Raw genomic sequence first — 15,658 nt, 5'->3', positions numbered from 1 at the left:
CCAGAGAGCGCATGACGGCCCTGAGAAATGCACTGTTCTCTGAAAGCCAAGGACACACGTGCTGTAGCTCTCAGATAAGATGCGCAGGGAGGTTCTGTTTTTTTCAAACCAGGCTACTAGGATTTTGCAGCCCTTTATCATGCCCAGTGCTATTTAATTTTTCATATTGAGATAGCCCAGAACGCTTATCTCAGAGAAGAGGATTAGAAGTCATGTGATCATCTCCTTAAGTAATGCTTGAATCGTGGTGAGGTAAAGCAGAGTTTTTAAGTTGATTTGGGTACCAGTAAGTGGACGTATCAGGATGAAGATTTAAGATTCCTGAAGAGAAAGTCTTGGCAATAGCTAGCATTATCCCTGGGGATGGGAGTCTCTGTCACTGAGAGTCATTCGTTGCATTATGGAGAGTGCTCAAGGGGAGGCTGTATTGCTGTGGCAATCTTGTGGCCTCTCTTCATTTGGTCTGAGGTTGAGCAATGTGATGTGAAATAAAAGTAATTTCTAAAAATGTATAATTTTTGTGCTCACAGCCACAAGGCTAAGAGCTGGGATTATTAACAGCTTGAAGCCGAACACGGGTGACTCATTTATTCGTTAGATATGTATTAAGCACTTACAATGTACCAGGTGCTGCTCTGTCACTGGGCAGACAATAAAGATCTGAATCCTTCAGGGTCCTTCTATTCTAGGGTATGCAGGATGAACCAGCAACCTCTTCAATAAGACAATTTCTTGTTGGAATAAATGCCTTGAAAAACGCACACCAAGGAGTTGTTGGGGCAAGAGATGGATGGCCTGACACTATTTTAGATTAGGGTTTTTTGTTTGGTTGGTTTGGTTTGAAGTTGTGTGTTTTTGTTTGTCTGTTTGTGTTTATTTGAGACAGGATCTCCCTATGTAGCTTGCTTGGCCTGGAACTCACAGAGCTCAGCCCTCCTCTGCCTCCGAGTGCTGTGGACACAAGGCAGATAACTTGGAGGAGCTAACCTGAGAACCACTTAAAGAGAGTCTTCTGTGAGATGACTGGGAACGTGTGCAGTACAGAGAGAACATGCACTAAGTCCTAGGCAAGAGCTGACTTGGCACATCTGAGAAGCATAAGATGGCAGAAGCCACAGTCCAAGTGCTCTGGGTAGGCTCAGGCTGGGTAGGCTCAGGCTGGGTAGGGTAGGGTCAGGCTGGGTAGGGTAGGGTCAGGCTGGGTATGGTAGGGTCAGGCTGGGTAGGGTCAGGCTGGGTAGGGTAGGGTCAGGCTGGGTAGGGTCAGGCTGGGTAGGGTCAGGCTGGGTAGGGTAGGGTCAGGCTGGGTAGGGTAGGGTCAGGCTGGGTATGGTAGGGTCAGGCTGGGTAGGGTAGGGTCAGGCTGGGTAGGGTAGGGTCAGGCTAGGTAGGGTAGGGTCAGGCTGGGTAGGGTCAGGCTGGGTAGGGTCAGGCTGGGTAGGATAAGGCTGGGTAGGGCGATCTCACCAGATCCCACACAGGAGTGTAGATGTGAACCTGTTCCGTAGGAGGCTCCCGGGAGACAATGAGAGTGGTGTGCCCTGTCTTCCATCTCTAAAAACTGACTGTAGTCACCAATCTGATTACAGGGGAAGACCAGTTCAGGCACCCTCTCCATTGTTGCTAGGAGTCTTAACTGGGGTCATCCTTGTGGGTTTCTGGGGGTTTCCCTGGCACCAGGCTTCTTCATAACCCCATAATGGCTCTTCCACACTCTCTGGTATTATGTTCTGCTACGCTGAAGGGCAATGGGGCTTGAACTGGAACCTCTCAAGACCGTGAGCCAAAAGAAACTTTTCTCTTTACAAGCTAATTGTCCCAGATATTTTTGCTATAGTGGCAGAGCAGATCTGCTGCAGGAACAAGGGGCTGGAGTCTCAGAGGCCCCACCATGTGTCCAGCCTACCAAAGACCCTCCTACTAGAGATAACACCTCTCTTCAAAGCTCTCCTGCCTCCTATTAGGGCAAGCAGAGGCCGCTTGATCTTTCCAGCCGCCCAGCTAGCTTAGCCCCGAAATAACCACACAGAAACTGTATGCATTAAATCACTGCTTGGGCCATTAGCTCTAGCTTCTTACTGGCTAACTCTTATATTAATTTAACCCATCTCCATTAATCTGTGTATCGCCACGTGGCAGTAGCTTACCGGGTAAAATTCCCAGCATCTGTCTCCGGTGGCTCCATGGCTCTCTGACTCCGCCCTTCTTTCTCCCAGCATTCAGTTTCATCTTCCCCACCCACCTAAGTTCTGTCCTATCAAAAGGCCAAGGCAGTTTCTTTTTTCACTAATGGTAATCACAGCATGCAGAGGGGATTCCCACATCCCAAGATAGCAACCCAAGCCTCTAAAATATAGGCCTTTGGGGGTGTTTAAAAATCCAGACTATTACCCAAATGTGTAGAGCAGAAGTGACTAGGGTTGGAAGTGATCTGTTGGGTCAGTTGTTTAGGAAAAGTAAGCTTTTGTGTTGGGAGCAGCCTCATGCACAGACACAGGAAAAGCTAAAGTATCTGCCAACTGTGAGGAACTGATCTTGTCAACCACGGCAATGAGCTTAGAGTATCGGATTCCCAACTGCAGGTGAGTTTGAGTTGATGGTGGTAACGGCCAGTGGGTTGGCGACAGACTTTGAACCAGAACCAATAGGCCTTTCCTAAGTTCCGAGCTAGTTCTGTACTCATAGCCATGCTAAAGCAGAGTAAATGTCTGTTGGATTGTGATACACCATGAATACAGGCAGAAACACTGCACAAGTGATGGGCTGTTCATTACATCCCATCAGGTGACAGAAAACTTTTACTCATAATGTTCATTTCAATTTCTTGGTAAGTAGTAAGCTCTGAACTTTTCTACTGTGAAATTACTCTTTTAATTAATGAATATTTTAGCAAGGTGCCTACAAATTTTAGAAATAACTTTTGCTCATCAGACCGTGCATTTTTCATGTTTATTTTCCTCTCTATGTGATCTTGAATTATTATATCCAGTGGGACATAATCCATCATTGTCGTGATTCATTTTGCTAGTCAGATTGTCCCCAATTTCACCAGAGTTGCTGCAGCCTGCCCCCGTGTCCTTTGGACATGTTCTCATCTTTCCTAGAGCGTGTCCCGATTTCTGGGACAGGATGCTTTGGGCTCATCGTGTTCTTTGCCTGTCCTAGCCCTGAAATCAGTCATTTCTCTGAGGGTCCCTGATTCTTTTTCTGGAAGATTATATTAAAGTCAAGATCTGGGCACTAGGTGTACCTATTGCCGCTGCAGGGTCACCGCTCACAGGCCCACTCAAGCAGAATATGCCACATTGACGTGCACAGATACACACAACTGCATACAGAGTTACATATGTATCTACTATGTATCTGTTTTATTACCCACATAAATATCCAACATCTTTACAACTATAGACAAAATACATTTATATCTGTAGGTTTGTGATGATGTAATAATGAAACAAAGAATCCAGAGTTTATTCCAGATTTCCCCCTTTCCTTGCTAGTAGCCATCTTCTTCGTTTAACCCCTATTACTGTTATTGTGCTCATTTGATAGTCTCTGTATGTAATTAATCTCCCATCACCCTCATCCAGTCTTGTCCCCAGTACAAGTAGGTACCCTCCATTCAGTTCTGTGGCTCCCTTTATGGAGACACCTTAAGAATGTCTTTCTCTTAGAGAGGCCCAGTACCCACTCTAGTGTGTGCTCTCATGCCACCTGGGTCCTGGCACCCCCAGGCTGTCAGAGGCTGCCTCCCTATGCAGACATCTGCCCGTGGGATGGCTTTAGAACTGGTTTGTGTAGGAGGGAGGAGGGAAAGCAGGAGCGTGGCTCTGTGGTTCTGTGCTGAGTTTTAGTACTGAACAGGAACCCTCTTCACCACAGTTAAACTTCTCCTGAAGTCTTGGGTTCCCGGGTTCCAGAGATCTGGTTATACTGAAGTAGCATGGTATCTTAATCACTGTCCTCTTATTGTAAAGAGACACCATGACCAAGGCGACTCTTATAAAGAGTACAAATGACGTTTTTATTTTAGAGTTCTCAAGAAGAGAATATAAAACGAATATCAAAAATACCAATGCCTGTGTCTTGCATATAAGTGCACTGCCACTTGTATGTGCGCATGTCTACAGCTGGGAGCCGCCCACAACCTGGTACCTGCTTCAGCAGCGATAAGAGGCCTGGGGCCAGGTGTACTTTACCCTCCTGCTGGCCCGGATGGGCAGGAGTCAGCTGCAGAAAGTGTGATCCGCTCGAGTGGGGCGAACAGAGAGTGACTTGGTCTGGGGGTTCAGGATCATTGGGGGGCAGCAGAAACAATCTGCACAGTAAGTTTCCAGGAGTCATCCCCCAAAACTGCATGGCATGCTGTCAGAGGGGCTGCAAGCAGGCACAGCTGCTGCTGGCTCCAAAACAGCCTCCTCAGCCATATTCAGACAGTCGCTGCTGTTCTGGCCACATGAAGAATGCAATCACCTTTGCCTCATATACAGAATAGATACTTCTGTCCATGTGACCCAGCTGCAAATCCAAGCACCGTATGAATGCTACAGTAAATAAAAGCATGGTCACATTTTGAAGCCAGATGCCAAGGGAAGTCTGGGATGGTTGAGTTTTGTTTGGGGGATTCCTTTTTGTTTTTCCTTTTTCTTTTTGGTGAACTCCGTATACTGGAAGGAGAGTTCAAGTCAGTACTGAAGATTCTGACCTGCTCTCTGTCATAGTCTGTCCCCCTAGCCACCCAGCTGCCCCCTCTTTGTTACACTACAGCTTAAAAGTCCAAGGTCTCTGGGCATGCACAACTCCTTTTATCAGGCCCACAGGAGGCTTCACGTGACCTAGTAACCTATAAACAAAGACTGTCTGCTCCCAGATGCTGTAGTGGTGAAGGAAAATAACGCTACCAGGAAGGAAGATAAGAGCTGCCCTATCTGGACTCCTGCGGTGGGCTCGCCAACTCCAAGGAGAGCAAGGCCTGCCAGGGGCGAGAGTCCTCACGTGGCCATGCCACAGGTCTTTTATTTAGTTGTCCATGTGGGAGATGTGTGAAAATCGACATTTGAGATAAGTATGCCTGTTGTGTTCTGGGAAGGGTGCAAGAGGGTTTTTTTTTCTGTTTATTTGATGTGTGTGTGTGTGTGTGTGTGTGTGTGTGTGTTCATACACACATGCATATCACTATTACATACATGACAATTAGAGAATAACTTCTGGGAGTCTGCCTTCTTCTTCCACCATGTGTGTAGTAAGAGCCTGCTTGTTTGTTCCCAACTCCTCAGCCCAAAATCACCACACAGAATCTGTATTAATTAAATCACTGCTTGGCCTGTCAGCTCTAGCTTCTTATGGGCTAGGTCTTATATCTTAATTCAACCCATTTCTATTAATCTGTGTAGAGCCACATGCCTGTGGCTTACTGGCATGCTTCCAGCTTGTCTGTTCCTGGCAGTGGCTACATGGTGTCTCCCTGACTCCGCCTTCTTTCTCCCAGCATTCACTTTGGTTTTCCCCGCCTAGCTCTGTTCTGCTAAGCCACTGGCCAAAGCAGCTTCTTTATTCATTAACCAATAAAAGCAACACATAGACAGAAGGACTTCCCACACCATTTCCCATTTTCTGTTTAAATAAAAAAGGAAGGCTTTAACTTTAACGTGGTAAATTACATATAACAAAACAGTTATCAAGCAAGAATTATAGTTACAATATATCTATTTTATCTTTTATCATAACTAAGAAAAACTATAACTATCTATTCTTCAAATCCATCAAAAACTCCAAAAGGATATATTACCTAAGTAAACAGGAAGTACACTGTAAGCAACTTCCAAAACTCTAGAATTGACAGAGACATCTCACTGCCTGGACAGTCACCCAAAGTGCTTCTGTATCATTGGGGCATCCAATCTTTAGCCCACAGGCCCATAATATCTAGCAGACTTTTCCATGAAGCAGAACAGGTCTGCCTATAGTGGCAGGTTGTCAGTCACTTTCTTCTGTGCCCTGCAGAATGTCTAGTAGAGTCTTTCATAAAACGGCAACCCTGAAAGGCCATCTCACCTTTAGGCAAGTTCAGCAGTCATTTCTCAGTGGGTCCTGCATGTCCAGTTCATCAAGCAGTCCAGGCAAGAGCAGTTTCTTGCCCAAATGGCTAAAAACTCCATAAGGAGCCTCTTTGATGTCCATCTTCCTCTTGAAGTAGCTTGGTGCTGCCAGGAACAGATGTGTCTCATTGTCATGAAAAGTCTTAAGCTCTTAAAACATTTTAAAAGCCATATTCTGAAGGTCTCTGAAAAGGTTTGAAGAATACCTATATAACTGAAATATATCTCTATATATCTAGAAAACCTAACATGACTAGAAGCTTGACTATTATAGATGACTCTCTATTAACCGATATTTCTTAATTATACATTGAATTTTCAAATGAGCTGCAGAAACACAATACCTTAATCAAGAACATATATATATATATATATATATATATATATATATATACAAAATTGATCTTAAATTTGTACCAGTAAACCAAGATCCATACCAGTGAAAATCTCTATAGCATATCCCCTTTTAAATGTAAACAAACATTTATAAACAATATTTGGGAATATGAGCATAATTCTCTCCAAACTGCTTCCTATTTTTTGTTGAGCAAAGTATTTTCTTGGCAGCCGGGGTTGGGGGGCAGTCCACAGAGACCTTTCATGATGTCTTGGTCCATCAAACCACATTGGTCTGGAAGGATTCCACAGGTTCTCATCCTCTGTGGAAACAAAAGAAGAACCTCTTTTCCAAAGCAACAAATCCTTAGACTCAAATTTTAAAATCAAGATACCTTTAAAGTATATATGTTGACTTAGCTTAGCAGTCCCAAGAATCAAATTCTTTCTGCAATCAAAAAATTGAAAGAAAACACAATAGTATACATAATCCAGACTCTCTGTGTATATTCCATCTTTACATGGCTTATTTTTCTTTACTCCGTTTAATCTATGACTGTCCATACTCTTTCTCATTAAAGACTTTACCTTTTTAAAAAAAAACATTTACTTCTTTTTATAACTGTCTATATTCTTTCTCTTTTCTCTCCTGAGCCTACGTACAGTTTTTAAACACGCTGTGACCCATTTAGAGGTCTTTTCATCTGAATCTGTCATTATTGTATATCTGTGATTATTTTCTGACCAGACCGCTTTTTTTAAATGCTAAGCAGCCATGGCTAGGGCCAACAGGGCCTTTCCTGCTTGCTGTGCCCAGTCCAGCATGGTGGAGGCAGGTTGAATGCCTCTGCAAGCTGCACACACTGCCTCAGTTCCAATTATGCAGTGGGTCTATGTGGAGCCATTAAGCAGTTTGTAACACGCTGCTTACAAACCTCATTTAAATTCTCCTTGGCCGGACCTCCCAAAAGAGTCAGGGCCATTTGTGCTGGCGAACCAGGATGCCATTTGGAAACCGTGTGGGTTTTTGTTGTTTTTTGTTTGTTTGTTTTGCTACTGCTGAATCAGAAAGACCTCTCTTAAAGGAGCTGCAGCATGCCGCCAGCAAGCAGAGCCCTTCTGAAAATAAAAATGCAGCTAAACGTTGATTTTAATGTCTAGGATTCCTTTCCAAGCCCTCTCAGGTTTTATGTGGATTTAGCTAGCACACACTGGAGTGCCAATTTGTAGTAAGAGGCTGCTTGTTTGTTCCCAACTGCTCAGCCCAAAATCACCACACAGAATCTGTATTAATTAAATCACTAATTAAATTAGCTCTAGCTTCTTATGAGCTAGCTCTTACATCTTAATTTAACCCATTTCTATTAATCTGTGTATCGCCACGTACCTATGGCTTACCAGCAAGGTTCTGGCTCATCTGATCCTGGTGGTGGCTATATGGTGTCTTCCCGAATCTGCCTTCTTTCTCCCACCATTCAGTTTAGTTTTTCCCACCTAGCTATATTCCACTAAGCTGCTGACTAAACAGCTTCTTTATTCATTAACCAATAAAAGCAACACATAGACAGAAGGACTTCCCACACCACATGTGGGTTCCAGAGATCACACTCAAGTCATCAGGCTTGGCAGCCCATACCTTCACCCCACTGAGCCATCTTCCATCCCAAACATAATAATTTTGAGGCTCCTTATCCCTGGATCTTCATGCAAAACCAGAAACAATTGGGTAGCAAGACTGAATGCCATAATGTCACTTTTTAACACAATAAATACCTGATGGAAACAACGCAGAAAGATTTTTTTCAGGATCATGATTTCAGGGTTATTAGTCCATGTGTGTCTGGGTCCTTTGTTCCCGAGTCATGACAAAACAGAGCATGTGTGGGGCGAAGGCCAAGGTTGCGCCCTTCGCACAAGGCAGCATGTGGAAGTGGCAGGGGCAGAACCCAGAAAAAGAGCTGCGACTCAGAAGCTTCCTCCAATCAGGCTCCACTTCCTACATCCCGCTTCTTTCTAATAAGGCCACCAGTCGGTCAAACTGTGGTTTTGTAGGAGCTCTCACGATCCAGTCACCTGCCCGAAGCCCATCAGCAGGCAGCCATGCACACGTGACAGTGCAGATTCACCCCGGACAGCATGGCAGGGTATTTGTCAAGTCTCAGAACAGAGATAGTGGGGATAACACCAGCGTTTGTGCATGGGGGAGAAACAAGGAAGGAGCTGCCAGGTGTCCAAAGCTCAGAACATGAGGACCAAGAGTAGCTGACAGGTCCCCCCTGGAAGTCATAGCAGGTAATGTTAGTTTGGCTGCTAATTCTGGGAGGGATTGTGCCAGATGTGTCCAGCTGTCTCCTTCTAAAAGGAGGTGAAACTGACTAGATCACTTTAACTCTTAAAATCTAATCATTAAAGCTCTCTTCCTGGGTAGTGGACAAATCTGAGGAGAAATTGCTGATGTTAAAGTTGAGCAGGACAATGCCAGTGAGGATGAGGGGGTCAAGCAGGTACGTGCCCTACATCCCAGTCTTGGGGTGAAGGCAGAGGATCAAGCTTTCAAGGCTGCATAGCAAGTTCAAGGCCAGCCTGAGCTACATGAGACCCTTCCTCAAAAACCAAAAAGAAAACAGATGTAAGAATCTGAACACAAAGGAAGCCTTGGAGGGCACGTTGGCATGCTTTTGGACATAGAGATGCGGTAACAAAGGGATTGCTGTGAAGTTAGGAAGGTTTCCCTGCCTTCCACAGGCTCAGGGAATCTTACGGAGTGTGCAGGAGGAGAGTACCAGAGGCCAGTCCCGCATAACACAAGTTATGAGAAAAACAGAGCGCAGAGCTTACAAACATCCCATCGATATCAAGCACATGCCAGCAAGATGAGCCCATAAAAGGTTGGAAACGCAGTGTGCCAGCTCAAAATGAGCTCAGATACAAAACTTTTACGTTCAGAACAAAGAAGACCACATTAAAATGACTTCAAGTGTCAGATGCTGGCAATCGGCAATATTTAATATGGATAAATAGCCACCTTAACAAAGAAAGACAGCTAAAACAGGCAAAAAGAAAAGCCAGCGTGAGGCTCCTTAAGTTGGTGTCATGAGAGCACACTGCGTGCCCGAGTGTGTCGGCCTGCGCTGACTGATGCCAGGGTGTGTGGAAGGAAACTTTAAGGGAGAAATGTCTGTTGGGCTTCCATAAAGACTTCTTGTGGAAAGAATGCTAGATTGTCACAAGGTATAAAGGATACAGAACCTCAGACCAGAAAAAGAAGTAAGGACCATACTTCAAACTATCAAGGAAAGGATATTCTCTTCAAAGCTTAAGCGTAGAAATAGGGTTTTATTGTGGCTGAGACCCCAGGGAGTGTTGTTTTCTTAGTAGAAATCAGCTTTAGATAGCTTGACTAGAGACGTTTCTGTGGCTCAGATAAGTGACCCCAAAAGCTCACATGTCCACAGATAGTGGCGCTATTGAGAGGCAGAAGGGCCTAGTGCAAGGACGTTAGGTCATCAAGGGCGTGCCCTTAAGGGGATATTGAGACTCTGGCCTCCCCTCTTTCTCTGTCTGTGTCTTAGCAGCTTCTGTCATCCACTCCTGCCAGGATGCACTGACCCACTGCAGGCCCAAAAGACCATAGATGAAAACCCTCACATCTGTGAACCTTTCCTCTCGTTATAAGCAGATTGTCTCAAGTGTTCTGTCACAGTGACAGAAAGCTGATTAGCACAGTCACGGATATGAAGTTCATTGTCAGTAGTAGACTGTGGCTGTCTATAGATCCAAAGTCAAGGTTTAAAGGAGAGGCAAAGATGTCATAGCTCAGTGGTCAAGTAGTGTGTGCACTATTGTATGTAAGACAGCTCCAAACAAGCCGTGACAGGATGAGCATGCAAAGCCTGTCATACTGATGCTGGCAGTGTTCGCACTGCTATTCTGCACTGTCGTGTGTTTACTGTGAGGTAAATAAATCGTCAGTATTTATAAATTCTGTCATCCTCTTTGTCCATCCTCCTTGATACACACACGCGCGCACACCGGCTTGATGATGAGAATTCCTAGACCTGCAGTGTAGCCTTAGAATGCCAGTTTCCCACTAATAGGAACCAGGGCTTCTAGAAGAAGTTGCTGCCTCTGGGCCGGTGTCAGGAAATGTATAAGATAAAAATGGAGTGTGTCAGTTCAGATGGGAAGAAAGCTCTCAGTAATAAGTAAGGTTCTGTCAGAAGGACCCGGTGGACTGGGAGAAGCCACCACGGGACACAGATAAGACAACCTGAACCCTGTAAGAAGGGTAGTGGAACAGACTGAAGCCCAGCCAGGGTGTGCAAAGCCATACATTTGTAAGGAGCTTCAATCAGGTCATTTTGAAAGACTCCCCTGCTAAGTGGCACAGAGAACAATGCATCCAGTTCTTAGAAGGACCGAGTAACCGGGTGAGACTGGGAAGCCTGTAAATGCTGGTAACCACAGTGCACATGTTTATAGTATGAAGATGGGCATAGAAAGACAAGTACCCCACGATCCCGAGGAGAAAGCTAACAGTGAAGACATTCTAGAAACATTGTGTGGTAATGGGGAAGCCCCCATCTGCTCTGCCTGGCACAGAAGCCTTTGGCTACAGGTGGCTGTCATGCGCTTGTCGTGTGGCAAGTAATACTGAAGACTCTTCTAAATATACTTAATTCAAATTAACTTAGGTGTAAGTTTAAATTGCCACATACAGCCAACTGCTACCGTATTGTACACTTTGAGAGCCGCATTTTGGTCTTAGGTGTTTATATTCGAGCTCTCAGAATGTGAGCTAGCTATAGAAAGAAGTATATTGATTTTACTTTCTGAAGAACTGAATACTTTTCCACTGTATCGTCTTGATAGACCCAAGACTAGGCTTCAAAAGTGTGAGCGTCTTGTTGGAAAGACACAAGCACCTGTCTGAAAGCTCTAGAGAGAAGCTATGGACAGTGATGGGGAAATGCTAGAACAGCATCCACAAGCTAACAGTTGACGTCGCTGAGGACACGGAAAGGAAGATCCATCTAGTTGGGGATGCTTATGCTAGGCACACTGCCAGCAGTTAGATGATGAGGGCTCTTAGTTCCTGGTGGAGATCATGAAACAAAGAGGTCACAGCAAAGACAGGTCACTGAAGCACATGCTGACGTCTTGCTCCACAGTGACCTCTATCTTTTAGCGGATTCAAATTAGACCTACTAAGTGTTTTCTCCCAGAAAGACTGAGCCAAATGGCCTAAAACCATCACCCAATCTTCAGCATGGCATTCTCTTGATTCTCTGGCTAAGTTGTGATCAACAAGGAAGCATTTGATGATACAAATATCACAAAAGTATTGAAAGTTCTGCTAGCAACAGGCAGAACACTGGGAAGGGAAATGGATCTTCAGTCTGGAACTCTTACTAGAATGTCTAGAAATGCCTAGTGGGGTTTGATGGATGCCCAAATGCTGATCATAGAAAGGGCATAAGATTTTAACTTATGGAAAACAATCCTATATGGTTGTTAGAGTTACGTATGTGTCGTCTGATAGTTTAACATATGGGAAACGATCCTATATGGTTGTTAGAGTTACTAACGTGATGTCTGACAGTTTAACCCCAATTTTATCTAGTATCTTAGCCACTAACCATGGCTCCTCAAGTCACCGAATTCTAAAAACATTGCAGCCCCACCCAAGCCAATGTACATTACTGATAATCAGTACATGCGAGCTAGGAAAATCCTCACAACAGGAATTAAACTATAAGGGGCTCAATCATTAGTTCTGCATGCAGGTGTAAGATAAAGGTTATTATCAGAAAGGGCTGTGTTCACAGCAGCCGTGTTGAACAAAGAACATTGAAAGGCACCAATGAGGGTTTTCCTTAGAAACGTCTGGTGCATCTGTCTAGTGAATTTCTGCCTAGAGTGTTTTCTCTTCTGTGAGCAGAAGCAGCACTTAAGGCTGAATGTCATCAGTGCTCAACGTTTGAGGTGCCAAACAATACGTGTTAAGCAGCCTGTAAATGAATTGGTAAATATATTATCCTAAATAAGACCGCAACATTCCCTGAGGGGGAAGTATGGAACACACTGTCAAGATGGAACTGGGTTTCATAGATAAAAAGAAATGAGTCTGCAATGTAATTATCATATTTTATGCCTAGAAATATGACTGGCATTTGAATGAGGGGCAATAGGTTTTCTGCCTGTGAGGCTGTGAGAAGCTTAAAAATATATTTCCTCTGTTTGTGGCCAGGAGGCAAATGTGAGGTTTTTTGGGGGGGTGGGGTTGGCGGTTTTATTTATTTATACTTTTGTAATATAAGTACAATAATAAGGTAGGTCTCTCTACTGGAATGGGAAAACACTGTCACAGTTTCTACCGTGTGTAGTTTTTAAATCTGGAAACAGATGTCATCAGTCTAATGGAGACTGTCTTGCAGTGGGAGTGTCTGCCTCCACCACTTCTCTTTCCAGCAGCCTCTTGTGAGGTCATGGATGCTGTTTTCATTCCCACCTCAGAAATGCAGAAGTCCATGGGGAGGTAAAAAAGAAAAAGTCTCCTCATTAGAAAATAAGAGGTGAATCTAATATTGCTGCTCATACCTTTATAACTAAACCTTAAACTGTTCCCTCCAGTATAAGGTTAGTGGCATTCTGTCATTTGAAAGAGAAGGCATGTGCCGGACGGCGGTGGTGCATGCTCTTAATCCCAGCACTTGGGAGGCAAAGACAGGTGGATCTTCGTGAGTTCAAGGCCAGCTTGGTCTGCATATTCATGCATACATGTGACTGGAAGCCTGAGGTTGATATCAGGAATCTTCCTTCACTCTCCAGCTTTATTCTTTGAGGCAGAATCTCTCAGCCACAACCAGAGCTCACTGCTCCAGCTAGTCCAGCCAGCCGGCTTGCTCTGGGGATCCCATCTCTGCCTTATAAAGCTGGAGCTGTAAGCAACCTCCATGCCCTCCTGGCCTTTGTGTGAGTTCTAGGGATCTAAGCTCTGGTCTTCTTAATTTAAGGGCCAGCAGTCTGGCTGCTGAGTCATCTCTCCAGGCTCTACCTTAATGGCATTTGAGAGGAGTAAGGAAAGCCCACATTTAAGGGCCGCACATCCTATGAACAGAGATTCAGGGGTGCGGACGAATTTTTGAATGGTTTTTCTTTTCCTTCATGTTACTGCGCTGCCTGGGTTCCAGCAGATAGCTAATGTTCCAGGTGCCTCTGAGGTCCACTGTGCTGATCATACACCCCTCCCCTAGCTCCTGAGCCCCAGCTAAGCAAATAATGAGCATCGGGGTGTCTGGGACTCCTCCCAGATGCCCAGGAGCAAGACTGAGTCCCCAGTCTTGGTTCCCAGAGCATATGGAACCTTCTTGAAAGATGGCCAAGTGATAAAGTGTGTGGTCGCTTGTCCTTGTCCTTCACCATGTCTAGTTTTCTGTCCCTTCTGACCACTGGCCTCTGTTTGACCTTCTGAGCACACACATGAACAGCACGCTTCCCTCACACATGTGTCCTCTCTGTCACTTCTGACTTGTTAGTTGACTAGCTAAGTGTGCAGTATCTGGTGGCCATTCACATTGCTGGAAGTCAAGGGAGTGTCAGCCACTGCCGCCGTGAATTTTGACAAGGCCGTTCTAGAGACGGTGCCTTCCTCGAGGGATGGGTCAAGGTTCCAAGCACTGTAGGCGGCTATGTGGGTGAGAACAGAGGGGTGTTTTTGAATAGAGGATGCTTGAGTCCCTCAGAAAGGAAGGTAACTGCTGGTCTCAGATCCACAGTTCCTTGCCCAAAAGCCTGAGGCCAGATGTGTTGTGGAATTAAGAAGTGAGTGTTAGCACACCAAGATACAGTCACTTCATACTAGCACCCCCAGTGAGATCTGAGGCCGTGTCTGATGTTTGTATGGCACACAACGTTTGCATGTAGTAGCGTGAGGAAGGGAGAACAGTGCATTGTAGTCGGGCCGGATGTTCCAGGCAGTGTCGCTTTTGGTTGTCAACGTTTTTTAGGATTTCAGAATTTCAAGTAAGAAACTACACATAAGCAATTGTTAGTCGTGTTCTCATTTACTGACTACTTGTTCAATGAGCAAACATTTTTCTGATGTAAACTCATTGGTCAGAGTTATGACTGTCTCCTACTCCATTGATTCCTACTTGATCTTCCTTTGCAAAACCAAGTGCCTTCAAAGACAAAGAACAAAATTTAGGTATAGCCACCATCTGAAGATGCTTCCAGTGGGAACCAGATGGACACAAAACTATAAAGCTGTCATTCTATGAGGACCAGAGACAGGGATTCTGCCCTGCCTGGGCATCAGGGATGGCTTCCCAGGCAGTGTTTATCCAGCAGTCTGCAGCCAGGGGAGAACCGGCCAGTAGCAACTGCAGTGGTGCTCATGGCTGGCTCCTTCTAGTCCTTTTGGTTTTCTTTAATGCAGCCTTCATTTTTATCTCTTACAGAACTCCCATTTCAGCTTTCTCGCAAGACAACATCTATGAAGTTCAGCCCCCACGAGTAGACAGAAAGTCTACAGAGATCTTCCAAGCCCATATCCAGGCCAGCCACGGTCTCATGCAGCCCCTTGGTAAAGAAGACACAGCCATGTACCGAGAGTACATCAGAAATCGATACTTATGAAGAAAGCCCTGGGGGAGACAAAGTTGCCCTGGTTTAGACTGTGATCTGTCCACTGTTGTCTGTGAAAAGGAATCCCCTGGATCTAGAGAAGCATCTGTGTGGCTGAGGACACAGACTGCTCTTTCAGGGTCTGACTGTGGTTCCCAGCATGCCTGTTGAGTGGCTGACAACCTTCAGCAGCTCCAACTACAAAGGCTCCAACACCGCCTTCTGGATTCTGAGGGGCCTGTACTCAGGTGTGTGCGCACACAATTAAAAACAATGCTAAAAGTAAAATCTTTAAGACGTGAACCCCCAAGTCCTTTGCACCTGAAGCTTTTCACACCTTGTACCATGCAAATTACAAATTACAGGTAATAAAGAAATGATTGCCTCTGTTGGTGTTTTGCTTTTGATCTAGTTTAGGAAACTTCACATTCTAAAATGTCACAGAAAGTTTTGCTTTATGGAGCTGGTAGGTTTTTATAAGTATCTGCTATGTGCTAGGAACCATGGCAAGGTCTATGAATATTCCAGTAGCAAAACAGCCCTAAATATTTTCTCTTATGAAGAATAATCAGTTTTCCTTTTCTTCATAGTTGGAC

The 15,658-nt window shown here is 44.9% G+C and overlaps 1 protein-coding gene across 1 annotated transcript in view; it reads left to right on the top strand.

Moving 5' to 3' along the window:
• Fig4 (FIG4 phosphoinositide 5-phosphatase) overlaps positions 1-15,441 on the top strand; it is a 109,549-nt gene extending 94,108 nt beyond the window's left edge. The window contains exon 23 of the mRNA XM_041653675.1: positions 14,897-15,441. Coding sequence (XP_041509609.1) covers positions 14,897-15,074 — 178 coding nt within the window. The 3' untranslated portion in view covers positions 15,075-15,441. The remainder of the gene's footprint in view (positions 1-14,896) is intronic.
• Positions 15,442-15,658: the final 217 nt, after the last annotated feature.

This window comes from Microtus oregoni, unplaced genomic scaffold, assembly GCF_018167655.1.
Source record: "Microtus oregoni isolate MIOR12 unplaced genomic scaffold, Mior012 000006F_ref0000085, whole genome shotgun sequence".
Lineage (NCBI taxonomy): Eukaryota > Metazoa > Chordata > Mammalia > Rodentia > Cricetidae > Microtus > Microtus oregoni.
Note: the sequence above shows the minus strand (reverse complement) of the source record. Positions and strands in the feature narration are given on the sequence as shown.